Source organism: Phocoena phocoena, chromosome 5, assembly GCF_963924675.1.
Source record: "Phocoena phocoena chromosome 5, mPhoPho1.1, whole genome shotgun sequence".
Lineage (NCBI taxonomy): Eukaryota > Metazoa > Chordata > Mammalia > Artiodactyla > Phocoenidae > Phocoena > Phocoena phocoena.
In genome coordinates this window covers 109,394,431-109,415,438 of record NC_089223.1, presented here as the reverse complement: position 1 = coordinate 109,415,438, position 21,008 = coordinate 109,394,431, and the positions used below count along the sequence as shown (strand labels likewise).

The following is a 21,008-nucleotide window of genomic DNA, read 5'->3' as shown; positions in this document are numbered from 1 at the left end:
CAGAGTAGAGACTTTGTAGGCAACTCAAGAGATAAAACTGAAATGACAGGTTGTAGGCAGTCTGAAAGCTGATCTATTAAAGTTAGAAATGTTTAAGACATTTTAGATACTTATTGATGATTGTCTGCTTTTGTGATCAAAGAGTTTTGAAACAATTCCAAAATTTGTTTTAATGCCTGTTTATAGCAGCAAATATTTAAAGAAAACTACCTAAGAAATCAGAATTATATACTTTGTTTCTTGTAACTTCTAAAATATATATTCAATGTTTTTAGTACAGAACAAATGGAGGTAAAGTAAGTGCTTGTTGATTAAAATCGATTAAATTATTGTAGTCTATAAATGAACTATCATGTAGCCATTAAAATTGTGCTTTTATATTTATTGAAACAAAAAAGCCCTCACTAAAAATCTTATTTTTGTTAAAGAGAAAAATACACACACACACACAAATACACACATATAACTGCTTATATAAATGGCAATTTAAAATTTCATGAAGAATGTATATCGGATAAATAACAGTTGGTATCTCTGAGTAATGGGGTTGTTGGTGATTTTTATTTTATGTTTTATGCATTTATGAATTTTCAGAGTTCAGAAATTCTGTTTTATTCATTCTTTATTTTTGTTTTTTAAATACCAAATAAATATGTTACATTATAACAAGAAAAATTTGTTTTTTGAAAAAAAGATATTTCAGCCACATTTTGGATTCCTGGACAAAAAACAGGAAAAAACAAAAAAAACCTGAATATAGTAGTTTTCACTTACACAAAGGAAAAGAGCCTCTTTCTTTTACTGAAAATCATCCAACAATAAAGTTGTCTTCATTCCTTTAAGAAACAGCATTTTGAAAAGAGTTAATATCATATTTGTGAAAATTCCAGAACTTCTTAGAATATTAGTTTATAAAAGAAAATGGAATGATTTTTTTATCCCACCTGCTGAGAAATAACCATTTTAAAATGGAGGTTACCATAGAGACAACATAAATGTGTTCAAAGAAGTTTTAAAATATATCTACATTTTCAACATGAAATAAAATATGTACAGCTAGGAGAAACGTTATTTTGAAAGCTGGGAGCAGGTTTCCTTCTAGAGAATAAAAAGCCCCACTCCCTTTTTATATCAAAACATTCTGATGGACCAATTTGGAGTCCATTTTGATGGACTGATAATCCACCCATTATATATCAATGATGGGTGGATTATGTCATTGAATCAATGATGTCAATGATGGGGTGGGCTGGCAGTGGGTTAGACTTAAGTTGTTCTGAATAGTGAAATGAGAATTCTGGTTTTACTGAACCTACCCAGACAAAGAGGTAAGGGAACTTAGGAAAAGATGGGAGAGAAACTCAGAGCACAGAGGGAGTGGCTGCTGTATCAATAACCAAGGGATATTAAAGAACTGGGAAGCCAGATAGTTCAGTCAATATGGTTACCTACAGTGATAGTACTGTGCTGTGACATAATCCCTGACTGAAACCTTAAATTTTTACTTTACCCTACAAGCATATTGCAAACCTTGGTTTATATGGGTAGTATTTTGGAAGGAAAGAAGTAGGGTGATGTTCAGCAGAGTGACAAAATGCTGGAAAGAGGATATGCACAGGAGGCAACACACAATGCAGAGAGTGATGTCAGCAACCATGGCAGAGTAGGCAAATCCAAACACTTGTCCCTCCACAAAAAAATAGAAAAATCAAGCAAACTTTCAGAACCACCTTCGTCAGAACTCCAGTTATCAGAGGCCTACAGCACCCAAGTGAATGCTGAATGAAGGAAAAAGGCAATTTAAAAATGGTAGGAAAACTGGCATTTCTACTTGCCCTTACCCCACCCTGTTCCCAACTCAGTGGCAGTCTTAAAGATGGCAGTCCACATTCCCAGCATGGAACTCTAGTCCCTAGCTCTAAAAGGAGGAGAGCAGACTTTATTTAAAAAGAACTGTGTTTGTTCTAACCTACGCGGTGGCTACTTGAAAGACTGACACAATGTACTTGTCTTTGTTTCATCTAACTTGGAACTCAGAGTGGAAAGCCAGCAGACTGTTTCTCAAAAACATTAGAAAGCAAGCAAAAAAAACAACCTACAGCCACCTGGGACAAAAGATTACAGTTGAGACATACAATAGGGTGCCAAAGCTTGGAAGGAAAAAGTTTCAATGGGAAATTAGTGCATTCAAAAGTCCCTGTGTATACTGGGGAATTTAGAAAGCAGCACACATGCCCAGGGCAGGATGCAGCTCAGAAAACACCTAAGAAGACTCTAAACCTATACCTCCAGGCTCAGTGGAAGCATGAAGTAAAGGCTAAGACATAATTGTAAATGTCCTGGCTAAGCATTGAAGGAGTGCCCCAGCACAGAGCCAATTTGCAAACCTGGGGGAGTTTTTTTGTTGTTGTTCTCAATTTGAGAGGTTTCTTTTTCTTTCTTTCCTTTCTTTCTTTCTTTCTTTCTTTCTTTCTTTCTTTCTTTCTTTCTTTCTTCTTCCTTCCTTCCTTCCTTCCTTCCTTCCTTCCTTCCTTCCTTCCTTTCTTTCTTTCTTTCTTTCTCTCTCTCTCTCTCTCTCTTTCCCCCTCTCTCTCCCTTTCCCTTTCTCTTTCTCTCTTTCTGGTTCCTTGTTTTCAAGGAAATCTTCGTCTAAACCCTAGCTGAATGCAAGGTAAAGGAACCAAGACTTCAGGGACCACACAAGACAAAAAAACAAACTTTACAAAAACAGTTTAGAAAAGTTAGTAAACAAACAGCTACAATCTACAGAAAGCAAGGGAAGCAAACCCTGAGGAGAAGAAAGAATTTGATTTCAAGAATTACTACATTATAATATTCAAAATATCCAGTCTTCAACCCAAAATTATGAAGCATGTAATGAAACAAGAAAATATGTCCCATTCACATGAAAAATTAACAGAAATTATTTCTGAGGAAAAACTGACTTTGAACTTACCAGACAAAGACTTTAAGTCAACTATCTTAAATATGTTCAAAGAGCTAAAGGAAACCAGGAGGATGATGTATGAACAAATAGAGAATATCCATGAAGAGACAGAAATCATAAAAGGAATTAGACTGAAAAGTATAACAAAGAACTCACTAGAGGGTTTTAATAGCAGATTTGAGCAGGCAGAAGAGTAAATGAACTTGAAGATTGTTCAATTAAATTATCCAATCTGAGGAACAGAAAGAAAAAAGAATAAGAGCCTAAGAGACCTGTATGATACCATCAATATATACAAAATAGGAATCTCAGAAGGAGAAGAGAGAAAGGGTCAGAGAATATTTGAAGAAATAATAGCCAAAAACTTCTTAAGTTTGATAACAGATAATGAATCTACAGATTCAGGGTGCTTACTGGTCCCCAAAAAGATAACGCTAAGAAATCCACACCAAGACACAAAATAATGAAGTTATTAAAAGCCGAGAAACAAAACAGAAGATCTTGAAAGCAGCAAGAGAAAAGCAATTCATCATGGACAAAGGATCCTCAATAAGATTAGCAGCATCTTTCTCAGCAATAACTATAAAGGCCAGAAGACAATGGGATGACATCTTTTAAGTGCCGAAAGAAAAGAACTATCAGCCAGGAGTTCTATATCCAGCAAAGGTATCCTTTAAGAATGAAGGAGAAATTAAAACATTCTCAGGTAAACAAAAGCTGATGAAGGTGCTAGTATACCTGCTCTATAAGAAACACACTACAAGAAGAAAAAGAAAAGACAGAAGGAAGGAAGGAAGGAAGAAAGAAAGACACTACAAGAAAGGGAGTCCTTTAGGCTAAATGAAAGGACATTAGACAGTAACTTGAAGCCATATGAAGAAATAAAGAATTCCAGTAAAGGTAACTACATAGATAAATACAAAAGCCAATGTAATTTTATTTTTGGCTTGTAACTCCTTTTTATTTCCTACACTGTTTAAAAGACAAATGTATTTAAAAATTATAAATTAACAGGCACACAATGTATAAAGATGTAACGTATAACAGTAACAACATAAAAGGGGATGGAACCGTACAGGAACAAAGTTTGTATATGCTCTTGAAGCTAGGTTGGTATGAATTCAAACTAGACTGCTATAAATTTAAGATGTTAAGTATAATCCCCATGGTAACCACAAAGAAAGTATTTTTTAAATAATCAAAAAGAAAAGAAAATGAGAAAAAAATCAAAATTGTTTACTACAAAAAAATCAACTAAACATGAAAGAAGGCAGTATGGAGGTAATGACAATAAAGGTATAAGCCATACAGAAAACAAATAGCAAGATGTCAAAAGTGAGGCCTTCTTATCAGTAATTAATTTAAATGTAAAAGGATTAAGTTCTCTAATAAATAGGCATAGATTGGTAGAAATTTTTTTTAAAAAGATGTAATTATATGCTATCTGTAAGACAAATTTGTGATCCAAAGACACAAATGGGTTGAAAGTGAAAGGATGCAATGGAATAAAGCTAGAAATCAGTAACAGAAGGGAAACTGGAAAATTCACAAATATGTGGAACATAAACAGCATACTCTTAACCAGTAGTCAAAGAAGAAATAATAAAGGAAATTGGAAAATACTTAGAGATGAGTGAAAACAAAATACAACATTCTAAAACATATGGGATTGGCAAAAGCAGTACTTAGAGGGAAAATTGTAGCAGTAAATACCTACATTACAAAGGAACAAAAATCTCAAATCAATAACCTACCTTTACACCTTAAAGAACTAGAAAAGAAGAGCAAACTAAATCCAAAGCTAGGAGAAGGAAGGAAGTAATAAATATTTGAATAGAAACAGAAACAAATTTTAAAATAGTAAGACAATAAAATCAATTAAACCAAAATTTTGTTCTTTGAAAAGATCAAACAAATTGATCAAAGCAAATTGACAAACCTTAGCTAGACTGACAAAAAACAGAGAAGATTCAAATAAATAAAATCAGAAAGTGGAGACATTATTACTGACCTTACATAAATCAAAAGAATGATAAGAGAATACTGTGAACAATTATATGCCAACAAATTAGATAACCTAGATTAATGGACAAATTACTAGAAACATACAAATTACCAAAACCAACTCAAGAAGAAATAGGAAATCTGAACAGACATGTAACAAGAGATTAAATCAGTGATTTAAAAAGAAAGGAAGAAAGAAGGGAAGAAAGAAAGAAGGAAAGAAAGAGAGAAAGAAAAGGAAGTAAGGAAGGAAGGAAAGAAAGAAGGGAGGAAGAAAAGAAAGAAAGAAAAAACTTCTATCAAAGAAATGTCCAAAACCAGATGGCTTCACCAAATAACAACACCAAATCTTCTCAAACTCTTTTGCCCACCCCACCCCCCCAAAAAGGAGAGAAAATTTACTTCCTAAATCATTCCATGAGGTCAATGTTACTCTGATACCAAAGTCAAAGATACTACAAGAAAAGGTACAAAGCAGAGATAACGGCTACCTCCTCCCCACCGCCATATAAAAAATTCCAATGGTACTGGCACAAAAACAGAAAGCTAGATCAGTGGAACAGGATAGAAAGCCCAGAGATAAACCCACGCACATATGGACACCTTATCTTTGATAAAGGAGGCAGGAATGTACAGTGGAGAAAGGACAGCCTCTTCAATAAATGGTGCTGGGAAAACTGGACATGTACATGTAAAAGTATGAGATTAGATCACTCCGTAACACCATACACAAAAATAAGCTCAAAATGGATTAAAGACCTAAATGTAAGGCCAGAAACTATCAAACTCTTAGAAGAAAACATAGGAAGAACACTCTATGACATAAATCACAGCAAGATCCTTTCTGACCCACCTCCTAGAGTAATGGAAATAAAAACAAAAATAAACAAATGGGACCTAATGAAACTTCAAAGCTTTTGCACAGCAAAGGAAACCATAACCAAGACCAAAAGACAACCCTCAGAATGGGAGAAAACATTTGCAAATGAAGCAACTGACAAAGGATTAATCTCCAAAATTTACAAGCAGCTCATGCAGCTCAATAACAAAAAAACAAACAACCCCATCCAAAAATGGGCAGAAGACCTAAATAGACATTTCTCCAAAGAAGATATACAGAATGCCAACAAACACATGAAAGAATGCTCAACATCATTAATCATTAGAGAATTGCAAATCAAAACTACAATGAGATATCATCTCACACCAGTCAGAATGGCCATCATCAAAAAAATCTATAAACAATAAATGCTGGAGAGGGTGTGGAGAAAAGGGGACACTCTTGCACTGCTGGTGGGAATGTGAAATGGTTCAGCCACTATGGAGAACAGTATGGAGGTTCCTTAAAAAACTACAAATAGAATTACCATATGACCCAGCAATCCCACTACTGGGCATATACCCTGAGAAAACCAAAATTCAAAAAGAGTCTTGTACCAAAATGTTCATTGCAGCTCTATTTACAATAGCCCGGAGATGGAAACAACCTAAGTGCCCATCATCGGATGAATGGATAGAGAAGATGTGGCACATATACACAATGGAATATTACTCAGCCTTAAAAAGAAATGAAATTGAGCTATTTGTAATGAGATGGATAGACCTAGAGTCTGTCATACAGAGTGAAGTAAGTCAGAAAGAAAAAGACAAATACCGTATGCTAACACATATATATGGAATTTAAGGGGAAAAAATGTCATGAAGAACCTAGGGGTAAGACAGGAATAAAGACGCAGACCTACTGGAGAACGGACTTGAGGATATGGGGAGGGGGAAGGGTGAGTTTTGACAGGGCGAGAGAGAGTCATGGACATATACACACTAACAAACGTAGTAAGGTAGATAGCTGGGGGGAAGCAGCCGCAAGGCACAGGGATATTAGCTCGGTGCTTTGTGACAGCCTGGAAGGGTGGGATGGGGAGAGTGGGAGGGAGGGAGACGCAAGAGGGAAGACATATGGGAACATATGTATATGTATAGCTGATTCACTTTGTTATAAAGCAGAAACTAACACACCATTGTAAAGCAATTATACCCCAATAAAGATATTTAAAAAAAAAAATTCCAGATATTTCCAGTATTCTTCATTCCTGCATGTAGCTACAGATTTTCATCTAGGATAATTTCCCTTCTGCTTGAAGGACTTCTTTTTTTTTTTTAACATTTCTTGTAGTGCAGATACACTGGTGATTAGTTCTTTCAACTCTTGTATGTCTAAAATGGTTGTTATTTTGCTTTAATTTTCAAGTGATATTTTTGCTGGGTATAGAATTATAAGTTGACAGGGGTTTTTTTCTGGTATTTTTTAAATGCTGCTTCACTGTCTTCTCACTTGCATGAGACCTCTGTTGTCACCCTTACCTTTGTGCCTTTGCACATGGGTCGTTTTCTTTGGCTGTTTTAAAGATTTTCTCACTGTTGTTATTTGAGCAATTTGAGATGATGTGCTTTGGTGGAGTTTCCTTCATGTTTCTTCTGCTTGGGATTCATTAAGTTTATTGAATCTGTGGATTTATAATTTTTATCAAATTTGGAAAAGTTTCAGCCATTATTTCTTCGAATAACATTTTTGTTCCCATCTCATCCTCATCTCCTGTGGAACTCCAATTACACATATACTACGTATACTACACCACTTGAATCTGTCCCACAGCTCACTCATACCCTGTTCTTTTTAAAAAATTCTCATTACTTCCACATTTCATTCTGGATAGTTTCTATTAATAAATCTTTAGGTTTGTTAATCTTCTGCAATGTCCTATCTGTTGTTAGTTCCATCCAGTGTATTTTTATCTCAGATATTGTTATTTTCATCCCTAGAAGTTCAATTTGGATCTCTTATATATTTTTCTTGTCTCTACTTTTTGAACATATGGAATACAGTTATAATAAATATTATAATATACTTGCCTGCAAATTCTGACATCTATATTAAGGATTCTGGGTAAATTTCAATCAATTTAATTTTTCTCCTCACTGTGGGTCATATTTTCCTGTATTTTTGCATGCCTGTATTTTTTATTGGATGCCAGCTATTAGGAATATTATCCTGTTAAATACTGGGTATTTTTGTATTCCTATACATATTCTTGAGCTTTGTTCTGAGATGCAGTTAAGTTACTTGAAAACAGTTTGATCCTTTCAGGTCTTGCTTTTGAGCATTCATAGGTAGGACCAGAACAATGCTCAGTCTAGGACTATTTGTTGCATACTACTGAGGCAAGATCCTTCTTTGTACTCCTTCCAATGCCCCATGAATAATGAAATTTTCCAGTCTGAATGTTGAGAACAAGCACTATTCATGGCACTGTTTGAGCGTGGGCCCTGTTACCTTGATTTCTATTGGGTGGTTCTTTCCCCAGTCTCTGGTAGTTTCTTCACATTTGGGTGCTGATAAATACTCAGCTGAACAATTAAAAGGGGATCGTCTACAGAGCTACAAAGTTCTCTCTCTATGCCACTTACTTGTTTCCAGTACTTTATTCTGTGAAGTATAGCTGCCTTGGTCTCCCAAGACTCTCACCTTTGTCTCCTCAAGAAGTCCCTTGGGCTCAGCTCAAGTTCCTCCTCTCTGCACCACAGTCTGGGAACTCTCTGAAGGAAATCACATGGAACAGCTGTGGGGCTCACCTAACTCATTTGTTTCTTTAGTCTCAGAGATCTCTACTCTTCATTGCCTGATGTCCAGTGTCTTGAAAATCACTGTCGCCTGTATTTTGTCCATTTCTTGATTGGTTTAGGCTGAGTAAGAACTAGGGTAGCTTTGGTACCCTTATAAGTCTATCTTGACTAGAAACAGAAGAATTCCCATTTAATTTTAATAATTTTAATTTAAATATCCTCTTTTGGTTAGTGGCTATTTTATTAGATGGCACTATTAACAATTGCTGGGGTTGCTGAGGTTGAGTTTTTAAAATACAAATGTAAACTTCAAATGAGCACTTTTTAAAACTTATTCTTTAATAGACATTGTATTAAAAATGGAAGTTAATTCAGCCAACTTTCAGTTCTACCCTGACATAGGCAGTCTCATATGTATTATGCATTGGAATTGTTCAAATTCGTTTCAAGTATAGTTCATCTTCAAACTCTATGTTCTTACGTTTTCCTGAATTTATAATAGATTCAAAATAAAGTGTTGTCACAGCGATTATAAGAATGAATAAACAAAAAAAGTTGAGTTTTTCAGTTTTGTCATTCTAATGGCCATTTGGAATTTTTGTTTTCAAAATATAAAATAGTGAAAACAATGCAGCCTGAAAGGTGTAATATTTTTGTTTGCTGAGTGCAAACAGTAGTTCATACAGGAAATATTTTACCTAATATTAGGTAAAATATCAGATTAGGTAAAGATACTGATACTATTCAGTATCTTTAAAATGAAATTTATTATTTTTATTAATATATTTAATTATTCTTAAACTGTAATATTATTATTCATTACTGCAACAGGCCTATATATAGGTATAGTTTTTCCTTTTTCATTAAGTATATGAATGTAATTTAAAATATTTTTCTAGTACTTTTTTCCTTATTTGTACTGTACTATGAATTTTACTTTTTACTTTTTTATTTTTTACAAGCATGATTTTGTATATATTTATATATGAAATTTCAATAAAAGAAAATATTTGCTGTTTAAATTTTTCTCTATAATTTATTATTGATTTCTTTCATCATTTTTACTGAAAATAATTTTGTTCTATAGGGGGGTTGTTTAAAAAGTACCTGTTGTTTAAAAATATACTAGGCTTGGGACTTACCTGGTGGTACAGTGGTTAAGAATCCGCCTGCCAATGCAGGTGACATGGGGGGTTTGTGTCCTGCTCTGGGAAGATCCCACATGCCGCGGAGCAACTAAGCCCGTGTGCCACAACTACTGAGCCTGTGCTCTAGAGCCCGTGAGCCACAACTACTGAGCCCACATACCACAACTACTGAAGCCCATGCGCCTAGAGCCCATGCTCCTAAAATCTTCAGCTCCTAAAATGTAAAATTCTCCTCAGTGTTCTCTTTTTGTTTTTGTTTTTCACCATTCATTCAATGAATACCAGGCCCACCATGCCCCTGAAGAAAGTCTGAGCCAGGAGAAAGGACCTTTCAACTGAAATGAAAGTCAGAGTCTAAATGATTACCCAGAACTGGACATTGTAGTATATGACTGTTATATATGACTGTTCCTGGGACCAAAATTCTTTTAATCTTTCATTTTTGCTCTAATCTAAGAGTGACTGAAAACTTGATGGCACTTGACCAAGTTTCTTTCTAAAGATCAAGGAAAAACGACACCTCAGAAAGGAATAAATTTGGGGAAAAAAATCAAGTTTTTTCGCTTGCACCCAATTAGAATATTGCTCTTTCAGTAGAAAGGCGATACGTAAAAGCCGACAGTCCCAGCTGTCAGGGCACTTAAATTTTGTCAGTGGAAGACACAGGAGCTAAGTAACTACAAAACTGTCAACTCTAATAAGTACTACAAAAGAGGTACATGGAACCATGAAAAGTATGTAATTACTAGATTTTATTCTAGATCAGTGTGTCAAAAACCAGTGTAGTTAATGGCAAATTTGTCAAACTTCCTGGCTATTTGATAAAGTTTACTGAAAAGCATGTTGGATAGAATGACTTTCACAGCTTTTGTAAATTTGTGTGGTTTTTAAATGACTGGTTTTTATTTGTCTTCATCATAGCCCTTAAAGATCGTTCAATTTGTTTCTGCCCCAGCTTGCTGTTAACTGCAGCTGGAGGGCACTGAGCAAGGTGGGGGGGGGGGGGCGTGTTATGGCTGGAGGCTGGGGAGACTGGACCAAAGGATGCCCATCCTCCAAAGGGGGGTGTTTAGGGGACAGAGAGAGAGCCTTGACTTTCCACAACTGGCTTTTGACCCAGTTGACCTATTCCCAGCCTTCATTGTATTTCCTCTGGATTCCTGCAGGTCTAATTGGCCTCCTGTCTGTTTGTCTGATCTGATCTCCAGAAAGATCTTCCTCAAATGCAAATTTGCTCCACTGTTTAGTCTCTCAGTGGCTCCCTGTTCTTGCTGTTCTTGTTCTCACAGTCCTGTCCGGAGCACCTCCCACCACCCTTGCCAGCTGACTCCTCAGTTCTCTCAGTGCTCATCCCAGACATCAGCTCTTCTTGGAGATGGTCTCAAGCCTCCTAGTCAGGCCGTGGGACCGCTGTCCTAATGGCATCCCCGGCCCACGTCTACCAGAGAGACTGTCAGTCAAGCTTGCCTGTCTCTCTTCTGGTTGGTGTACTCCTTAGGCAGGGATTTTTATCCCTCTGACCCTAGCCTCAGGCAGTTCCCTGGCACAGAGTGGTGCTTACTAAATCATTTAGTGAATTCATTGATGAATGAGAGAATCGTCTGTTTTCCAAGCTTCAGACACACATTTCCCTTTTCTACAAAATATCTCCAAATGCACATCCTTCAGGCATATCAGAATCAACAGGTCCCAAGCCAAACTCATAATTCTCTACCTTAACTTAATATCTATATTGATTAATGGCATTATACATCCTTACTAACACTCAGCCTCAAAATCTAGTTCTACTGTCAACCCCTACATGCATTAAATTGTCCAGTCCTCTTGCTTTTGCTTGTTCAAGTGTCTTTCCAAATCATTTTCTTGCTCCACTCCTGCTTCCTCTTCCTCCCCAGTTTCCTAACCAATGACTATCCCAGTTGAAGCACACAAGCCCATCACTTGGGACTGCTCACGATTCCCTAAATACATTGTGCACCATTCCTCCTGTGTTTTGCTAGCACCTACCCTCTGCTAACACCTGACCTTCCTCACCTTGCTCAGATGCCCCATGAGGCTGTTTAAAATGCCCCTGGAGGGAATTCCCTGGCGGTCCAGTGGTTAAGACTCTGTGCTTCCACTGCAGGGAGCACGGGTTCAATCCCTAGTTGGGATACCTGATACTGCATGCCACAGGGGGCAGCCAAAAAAAAAAAAAAATGCCCCCGGAAATACTTGTTCTCTCGCACTCTGGATCTCCAAGAATACTGTATCTTATTTGTATGACTGTTATATCACTTACCCCATTTATTATGCATGTTTCTATCTTATTGTCTAGATATCAAGCCCTTGGAAGACAGAGTCCATGTCATGTTCATCTTAGCAGGATTTTGCACAAAATAGGAGTTTAGCAAATGGTTTTGCATTTATTAATAGAATTAATCAATTTCATTCCTCAATTCATTCCATGAGACCATAATTACCACCAAATTTTCTACTCCTTAACATAACTGTTGAGATTCATTGATTTCTTCAAAGGCAGAATTTTATGTTGGCTTTTGAATAATAATAGCTCCCACTGATTTCATGCCTAGTACCTGCCAACCATTATACACATTTTATTTCTAATGCTTACAATAACCTTGCAAAATAGAAGGAAACATTTTACAGATGAGGAAACATGTTTCATGAGGGTAAGTAACTTGCTCAAGGCCATATAAGTGCCCAAGTTGAGACTAGAAGCCAGGGTTGTTTGATTCTAAAAACCACAAGACCACATTACCCTCATCTATACTGTGGGGTATATGAGTCTGTTTTGTTCCTTTCCTTCATGTATTCATCTTTTCTTTTTTAATGTGCCATAATATACCTAAATAATGTCCTGATAACATATGTTTAGACTATTTTTCTATTTTTAATAAATTCCAGGAAGGGGAAGCTTTTGGTACACAGCATCTGAAGAAGGTTATATCAACATTTATTTCCATGATTTGAGTTTAAAAATTATCTGTCACGCTTCCCTTATCAGCACAGAGAATTATCACTGATGAAACATGTCTTATACTGTATGCATTTCTTTGGGATGGTGATACTGATGAATCTGAATACCCATGTATCACTGGTCATTTGTAGCTCATGTATTCATCTTTAAAAAGATTTTAGTTTGTTGCTAAGCTAATGTTTATTTTGTGCTTTATAGTCCACTTCAACATCAGACACATCTCAAGAGGATCTCGTGGAGAAAAAGTGCTTAACTGAAAAACACACATGTCTCTCCTGCAATAAAGTCTTCTGCCAACCATGGCAGAAATGCATCGACGGGACCTGTGTTTGTAAACTTCCTTATCAGTGCCCAAAGAATGGTACCAGGGTGTGTTCAGTTAATGGGAAAAGCTACCCAACTTACTGTCAGCAAAAGAGTTTTGAATGTCTTCGTCCAGAGGCAAAGTTTTTAAAAACAGGAACATGCACAGGTGAAGGTAGGAAAAGCCTAGTTTATTTTGTAAGAAAATTGTCTACTATATTTTCTATTAGAAAATACTTTTCCTATGAAATGTTATGAGGACAACTCAAAATTCTTCTCTAGACCCTCACTAGTAACTGGGGTGATAACTAAAGAAATTAGGGGATCATCAGAATCTAGCCAGACCTTGAGTCTAGAGCATGAGGCCCTGAGGCTGGTCCTTCCCCTCAGTGCCTATGCCACTCTCTGCTGTCCAGCCCTTCAAAATTATCCCCACTCTCACTTCTGCTTGGCTAAAGGGATTATTCCCAGAGCTGTTGAGTTGGTTCAGAACCCAGTGAAAAGGGCTTTGCATGAGACTGGTACTGATATGGAACCCTTTTGAACCCCAGCCCCAATAATTTCTTCCAGCATCCATCCCACGAGTCCCTACCCCTTTCCCTAGCCCCAACCCATCAGTCCTGATCCAAGGTTTAGCTCAGGCCATTGCTGGCCTAGGATATACTCCAACCTAGCAAACTTGGCACATCAGAGAGCTTGTCAAGACTTCATCCAGGTGCCTAATGTAGTGAGGAGGTCTGGGACCCTAATATGTAGGTTAGCAGAGTGCTTAAGATTTAAGGGTCTCACTGTCAGTCAGATTTAGTTGTAAGCCCCACCTCAATTACTGCAAACTCTGTGGCCTCTCTGGAATGCAGTTTTCACATCTGTAAAATGTGAGTAACAGTAGTTCCTAACTCATAAGACTCTTGTGAAAATTAAATAACATGATGTATGTAAAGCTCTGTGACTAGTACACAGAGAGCGCTCATGAAATTTTAGCTATGACAGCAAACCTTAAGCTCGTTGTCTTCTGATATGAATTATCACAGACATTTCATGAATTTACAGAAGAATGCTTAAAACGTTCTTTTTAGAGTTACCATGTTGTATGCCAGCACACAGTAGCCCAAATATTTTTGTATTGCTGAGTTAAGATGTTAAGGTACTGTGGAAGAGGAAGAAGAAAGTTCCGTGATTGAGTCCATCTCTCTTACTTGTTGGAGAGGACGAAAGCAACTGTGGAGATTATTTTGTCAGGGTCAGACTTCTGTTCTCTTGAGGAATGAAATGTCTTAAATATATGAGAATACATAAACCTTTCTTACATTTTCATTATTTGCTTGGCTAACTTTTAAGAGCACGGATTTTGGAGTCAGATCAATATAGCAGGTTCAGATTCCTGGCTTCAGTCCTTGAGCAAGTAACTTAATCTCATGTATAAAAATGGATAAACTTAGATTCCTCATGTGTAAAAATAGGGATAAATATCACCCTAATCTTCATAGGGTTGATATGAGGATTTTATAGTACTTTTTTTACAACTGGGTAGCACAACCACTGACACATAATAAGCCCTCATAAAATGATTGCTTACCATTGGTTAAAATCTTCATGGTGGGTCTTCCCTGGTGGCGTAGTGGTTAAGAATCCGCCTGCCAATGCAGGGGACATGGGTTCAACCCCTGGTCCGGGAAGATCCCACATGCTGCGGAGCAACTAAGCCCGCGAGCCACAACTACTGAAGCCCGTGCACCTAGAGCCCGTGCTTTGCAACAAGAGAAGCCACCGCAATGAGAAGCCTGCGCACCGCAACGAAGAGTAGCCCCCGCTCACCACAACTAGAGAAAGCCCATGCCCAGCGACGAAGACCCAACGCAGCCAAAACAAGAAAAAAATCTTCATGGTGTTCAAAGTTAATTAGAAATTGTGTATTTTATTACTTTAGAGACTTAATCAAGAGGAGGAAGAGTGCCTGAATATTGCTTATTCTTTTTTTTTTTAATTTTAGAAGAATTTAGTGTTTCCTTGGAGAATGAAAAAGGACATTCAGAAGGAATTGTTGAAGTAAAACTTGTAGACCAAGATAAAAAAATGTTTGTGTGTGGAAAAAGCTGGAGCATTACACAGGCCAACGTGGCCTGCCTTGACCTTGGATTTCCACTGTGAGTGCTTCGTGTCACTGAATTTCCCCAGGGCTGATTTGATTATTCCAACTTTTTTTTTATTTTTGATTACCCTATCTTTCTGTGCCTCAACTTCCTCAACTGTAACCTGAGCATATTAACTGCCTGTCATGAGGATGAAGTTTGTTTATGCTCAACTAGCACTTAGAACACTGCTGAGCACCCAAAGTTTGCTCAGGTATCTGGATACAATCCTTTGCCCATCTGTAGACTTGCAAATACATTCATCATCATCTCTATTCACCTATGATTACGTCCACTCCTTCATACCTAATGTTGTTTATATATGCCTTCTCTCTTTTTTTTTCTCAACCTTGCAGAGATGTGTCTATTTGATTAGTGTTTCTGATTTTTGTATTTGTAAATTTTCTTTTGTTTCTTTATTTTCATTAACTTTTATCTTTGGCTCTCTCTCTTCTTTTCCCTATTGTATTTTTTCTAATTCTGTTAGTTTTTCTTATTTTCTAATGTAAGCATTTAAGGTACAAATTTCCCTCTAGGTAATGCTTCATCTGCATGCCATAACCCTCTATAAGTGGATATTTTATTGTTCAGTTCAAAATATTTTCTCATTTTCAATATAATTTCTTCTTTGACTCATACATAATTTAGAAGTTTCTTTTTTTACATTCCTAATGAGTATATTAGTTCGCTTTTGGTTAACTTTTTTATATAGATTTACCATTTAAGTTTATTGTGGAGAGAGAATGTCTCCATATGATGACAATTGTTTAAGTATGTTTTTGAGACTTGCTTTGTACTGAGTATATTTTAAATGCTTCATGTGCAGGGTTCTGCATAATAGATGTGTTATCCATTAGAAAGCTTGTTGATTGCTTTATTCAAATATTTTCCCATTTATTTACTTACAAGTTTTCTATGCTTTTATCTTTTAAGTGTGTCCCTTATAAACAACACATATCTAGATTTTTTTAAAAAATACAATATGACAATAACTGTCTGAAGAGTTTAGTCCATTTACATTGTGATTATTTACACTGTTGAATTTATTTTTCCTGTCTTGTTTTGGGCTTATTAGTTACCCTACTTTTTCTGTCCTCTTGTTTCTTCCTTTTTAAATTTCTATTAGGTTAATAAAGCTGCTGTTGTTGTTTCTTAATCTTCTCCTTTTTCTTCCTCTAATTTGTTTGAAAATTATATACATCCTATTTCTATTCCTTTAGCGGTTATCTTTACATTTATACTATGAACCCTTAACTTAGAAAGTCCTTGGCCTCGTCAGGAATAATATCAATACAAAGAATGGCATTACCATGTCAAGTTTCCAGTATTTTGTTCAACCTTATTTTTATATATTCCTGAAGTTAATTGCTATCATTATATAATAAGCAATTATCATTACTTTTGTTCAGTCAGTGCTTACTCAGATGTACTTCATGTTTACCAACTTCCTGGTTTGTTGTTGCTTCTTTCATCTCACTTCTTTGTTCTGGCTTCAATTTTCTTCTTCCTAAACCACATCTGCTAGTAGTTCATTAGTGAGAGTCTCTTATGATTAAATTGAGCCATAGAGTATTTCTTATTTTCGACAGTTTGTGACCTACAACCTGTGATTCAACCTAATGGCAAACTCTCTCACTCTTTGATCTCCCAATTTTTGTTCTTATATTTTGTATAAGCTCATGAACAGACTTCTCTGATTTTAGCCAGTGGGTATTTCCCTTAATTCCTTAAGAGCTCATTGAGGACATTTATCTAGTACTTTTAGATATTTATAGGTTGAGAGGTTTTACAGATTATTCACGTGTCAGATTGCCCCAAATGGCTCCCATCTGTTCTCATATTTCGATGTGGTTTGGCACAGTTTCATGACCACTATATCTTCATTATGGATCTGAACTTCTTTGTTCCATTTAATTGCTCTCTTTTTCCCTTTCATTGTAATTTATCTGATATTTATATTGCCATTACTGCTTAATTTTTGTTTACATTTGCCTGATGCATCTTTGCTCAACCTTTTATTTTTAACCCATTTTCCCCATTAACTTCTAGAGAAAAACAGGGAGCAATTGAATGTTCTGGAAGAATAGCTCACTGTAACTCATCATCTCTAGGATATCGGGTCACTGAGGTAGCCTCTTAGCTACACAAATTCTGAACAAACTGAGAAGTCCAAGCAATGGCACATAGATGTCAAAATATCACTTAATACTGTCAAGACTGAATTGACGATGTAGCTTAGCGTAAAAGCAAAATGGACCTGCTAGAATCAAACTAACAGAACCTCCCTGATCCCAGGCAACAATGGGGACAACCAGGTAAGACTTACAGCATTCGGCAGGTGAAGAGGACCCAAAAGGAAAAAATGGAAGAGCTGGGCTGACCTTCCCTGGTTTACATTTCCAAAATTCCCTGATAAAATTAATCCACTCCCTTCCTGGAGAGAACAGGAGTTAAGCCGTAGAGAGAGGCCAAGAATGACACATCTCAGGTTGGAAAGAAATCAGCAGTGTGGACGAAGAGGCATTCCTCCTTAACAAGAAACAGAGGAGAGGAAACCAATATTTGTGGGTGCTTGCCATGTTTTGAACTTTGGCCAGTCAGTTTAAACTGATTGTTTTAGTTAATCTTTGCAAAACTCAATGAGGTAGTTATATTCCCTGTTACAGGTGAAGATATTGAAGCTTAGAGAATTTAAGCATATTGCCCAATCTATCACCCTTATGTAGAAAATAAGAGGAAATAGTCCTTTACCTTCTACAGCAAAGTTATAAATACAAAGTACTAATTATTCTACCTTACTGTTTCATTTATTTGACTTGCAGAGGTGCTCTTGATACTCAAAGCAGAGATCGTCATATAAATCCCACTGAATGTCTACATGTGCGTTGTCGAGGATTTGAGACCAGTTTGGCTGAATGTACTTTTACTAAGGGACTAACTAACAGTTCCGAGGGTTTGGCTGGTGTGGTGTGTTATACAGGGAGTGAAGGTTAGTGGAGAACTGGCCTGATATTTTCCCTTCCTTCAAAGTTGTTTATTTCACGTCAAGTCTGTAGTAAACAAACAAATTACAGATACCCTCTTGCCAGGCAAACACAATGGCAAAATCATATTTTGGGTTTTAGAGCCGAAATGGGTGCTTTTCCCCTATTATACCTTTTTTGCCATTCAAATATTACTTCTATCCAGGTTCCTATATGGGAAGTAAAGTTGCTTGACTCCCCTTTGATTCCTTGAATATATGGATTAAAGTTGATGTAGCAAACACAAGTTAATAAAACATTAGAAGAAACTCAGCATCTCCCTCGAGAGGTCCGGCCGATTACACATTCCTTTAAAATGGTTAAGTGACCACATCTGTGCCTCAGGCAATCATTGCCACTTTTCTCCTTCATCCTGACCTTGGAATATTTTTGCCATATATACAGTATTAAAGACCAAAGCCTTTTTTGGTGCTAAAAAATAAGTACCATCAAAATGTAAACAGCACTGCCAAGTAAGCCTCAGGATGGGGGTGGGGGATAAAGTAGTAGCGTGAAAGGAATGGATGAGCACCAGAGTTCGCCAGTGTCAGTAAGGGCTCCTGATTCCCGAAACCCCTGCCCCATCTCAGCGAGCAGAGACCTCCACAATGAATGCTGGTTTTCAGGGATTATAAAAGGGCATCCACAAGACAGCTTTGGCGTTTAGTTTCCTTATTAATCGTATATGCTATGTCAATGCTACCACCCATACATTTTATATCATTTTTTATTTGTGCCTGGTTTTATCTTCAGGTCCCCATTAATCCAAACATGTGATAAAGATGTCACCCACAACTCCACAGATAAATTTCACAAAGATAATTCCTACTTTACAGTTTCTCCAACAAACGACTCCTTTCAGTGTGTGAATGGGAAACACATTCCTCAGAAGAAGGCCTGTGATGGTGTCAATGATTGTGGAGACCAGAGTGATGAGTTGTGCTGTAAAGGTAGAGATGAATCTAGTCTTTAAACTCTCAAAAGCATTCTTTTGACTAAGAAAGTAGAAGCAACTTTACCATTGAATTAAGATTCCATCTCATTCCATTTTAAGAATGAAAAAACACACCCCTCTTGTATTTATGTTTGCACAGAGTGCCGAGGTGAAAGTTTTTTCTGTAAATCGGGTGTTTGTATTCCAAAGCAGTATAAGTGCAATGGTGAGGTGGACTGCATTACTGGAGAAGATGAAATTGGTTGTGAAGGTAATTTAAAGTTTCATGGTTTCTGTTTTTCATTATTTGACCCAGGGGTTTCAGCAGGCTTTGTAATTATTGCCTAGAGCCAGTTCGTCAATAGGGACTATAAAATGGCAATTTCATTTTTTAAAATTTTTATTGAAGTATAATTAATTTACAATGCTGTGTTAGTTTTAGGTGTACAGCACAGTGACATATATATATATATGTATATATATATATATATTCTTTTGCAGATTCTTTTCCCTTATAGGTTATTACAAAATATTGAGTAGAGTTCCCTGTGCTATACAGTAGGTCCTTGTTGGTTATCCATTTTATATATAGTAGTGTGTACATGTTAACTCCTAATTTATCTCTCCCCCTTCTCTTTAAAAATGGCAATTTCTAACTCAACATTCCTTCTGCATTTATTAACTGGAATTCTATAGAGAAGAACTATTTTGTTTTCACGAAATTCAGTTCATCGTAGAAAGGCAGAATGATATAATTCTTTCCCTTTACTTACCAAGTTTCAAAGCAATGAGTAGGTGCCCTTTGCTTGTTGGTGCTCATTGGAAAACCTCCAAAGGTGGAAAATATTTACTAGGTACCTACTGTGTCCCACACAGACTGACTTCCTGCTCCCATTGATGCTTTCTGGAGGAAACATCTCCCTAAGTTAATATATTCATTCATCTACTCAATGGATATTTATTAAGTTCTTACTATGTGTGCCAGGTCCTGTTCCAGATGCTGGGTTACAATAGTGAATAATATTTCAAAATCCCTGCCCCCTCATGGATCTTATATTCTAGTGGAGGAAGAGAAACAATAGAGAAATAAGTAAAAATATCTAGTAAAATAATAAGTACTAAGAAAAAAAATAAAGCAAGCAAGGAAAATGTCAAATGCCCCGGGGAGGGGGCTAGCAGTAAGTTCTGAAATTTTAGGTAAGGCAGCTTGGGAAGGCTCACTCACTATTACTTTTAGGCAAAGCGCCGAAGGAAAAGATGGAGCCAGCCATGCAGATGTCTGCAGAAGAGTATTCTAGGCAGAGGCAACAACCAGTGCAGTGTTCCTAAGACAGGACGATTCCAGTACGTTTGAGAGCCAATCAGCAAGGAGGCTAGTGTGGTGGGTGTTCCAGGTGGGGTTGGTGGGTTAGAAGACAAGCAGTGGGAGAGGTTGGAGCGGTGCTTGGGTGGAAGATCAAGGCAGATCCAGTGAGGCCTGTTAGTGAGTGAAATTGGGTCTCTAAGCAGAGGAACGGCATGATCTGACTTACATTTTAAATCACGATTACCCTGGCTGCTGGGTGGGTGGGGAATAGGCTGTATGAGGGCGAGGGGCAAAGCACGGCAACCAGGGAGGAAGCTACTGCAATAATCCAGGGAAGAGATGATAGTGACTAGGATAAGTTGGTAGGAATGGAAATGATGAGAAGCAGTCAGATTCTGGATATGTTTTGAAACTAGAGCCCAAAAGATATGCTGATAGATTGGATGGGGGTGTGAGAACAAATGAGCAGTCAAGGGCGGCTCCAGGGGCTTTGGCCTGAGAATGGAAAGGATGGAGCTGCTTTCTTCAAAGATGGGAAGGCTGCAGGAGGAGTGTTGGTCCTTGAATCCACCTCACTTATGGAACGAATCCAGTGGTGCGCTGGTAAATGTTT

The 21,008-nt window shown here is 37.1% G+C and overlaps 1 protein-coding gene across 1 annotated transcript in view; it reads left to right on the top strand.

Moving 5' to 3' along the window:
• The first annotated feature begins 1,594 nt into the window (after nt 1–1,594).
• CFI (complement factor I) overlaps nt 1,595–21,008 on the top strand; it is a 36,315-nt gene continuing 16,901 nt past the window's right edge. The window contains 8 exon segments of the mRNA XM_065877271.1: nt 1,595–1,771; nt 10,006–10,041; nt 10,043–10,066; nt 12,899–13,178; nt 14,994–15,147; nt 17,955–18,121; nt 18,992–19,105; nt 19,250–19,360. Of these exon segments, the coding sequence (XP_065733343.1) occupies nt 1,595–1,771; nt 10,006–10,041; nt 10,043–10,066; nt 12,899–13,178; nt 14,994–15,147; nt 17,955–18,121; nt 18,992–19,105; nt 19,250–19,360 (1,063 nt within the window).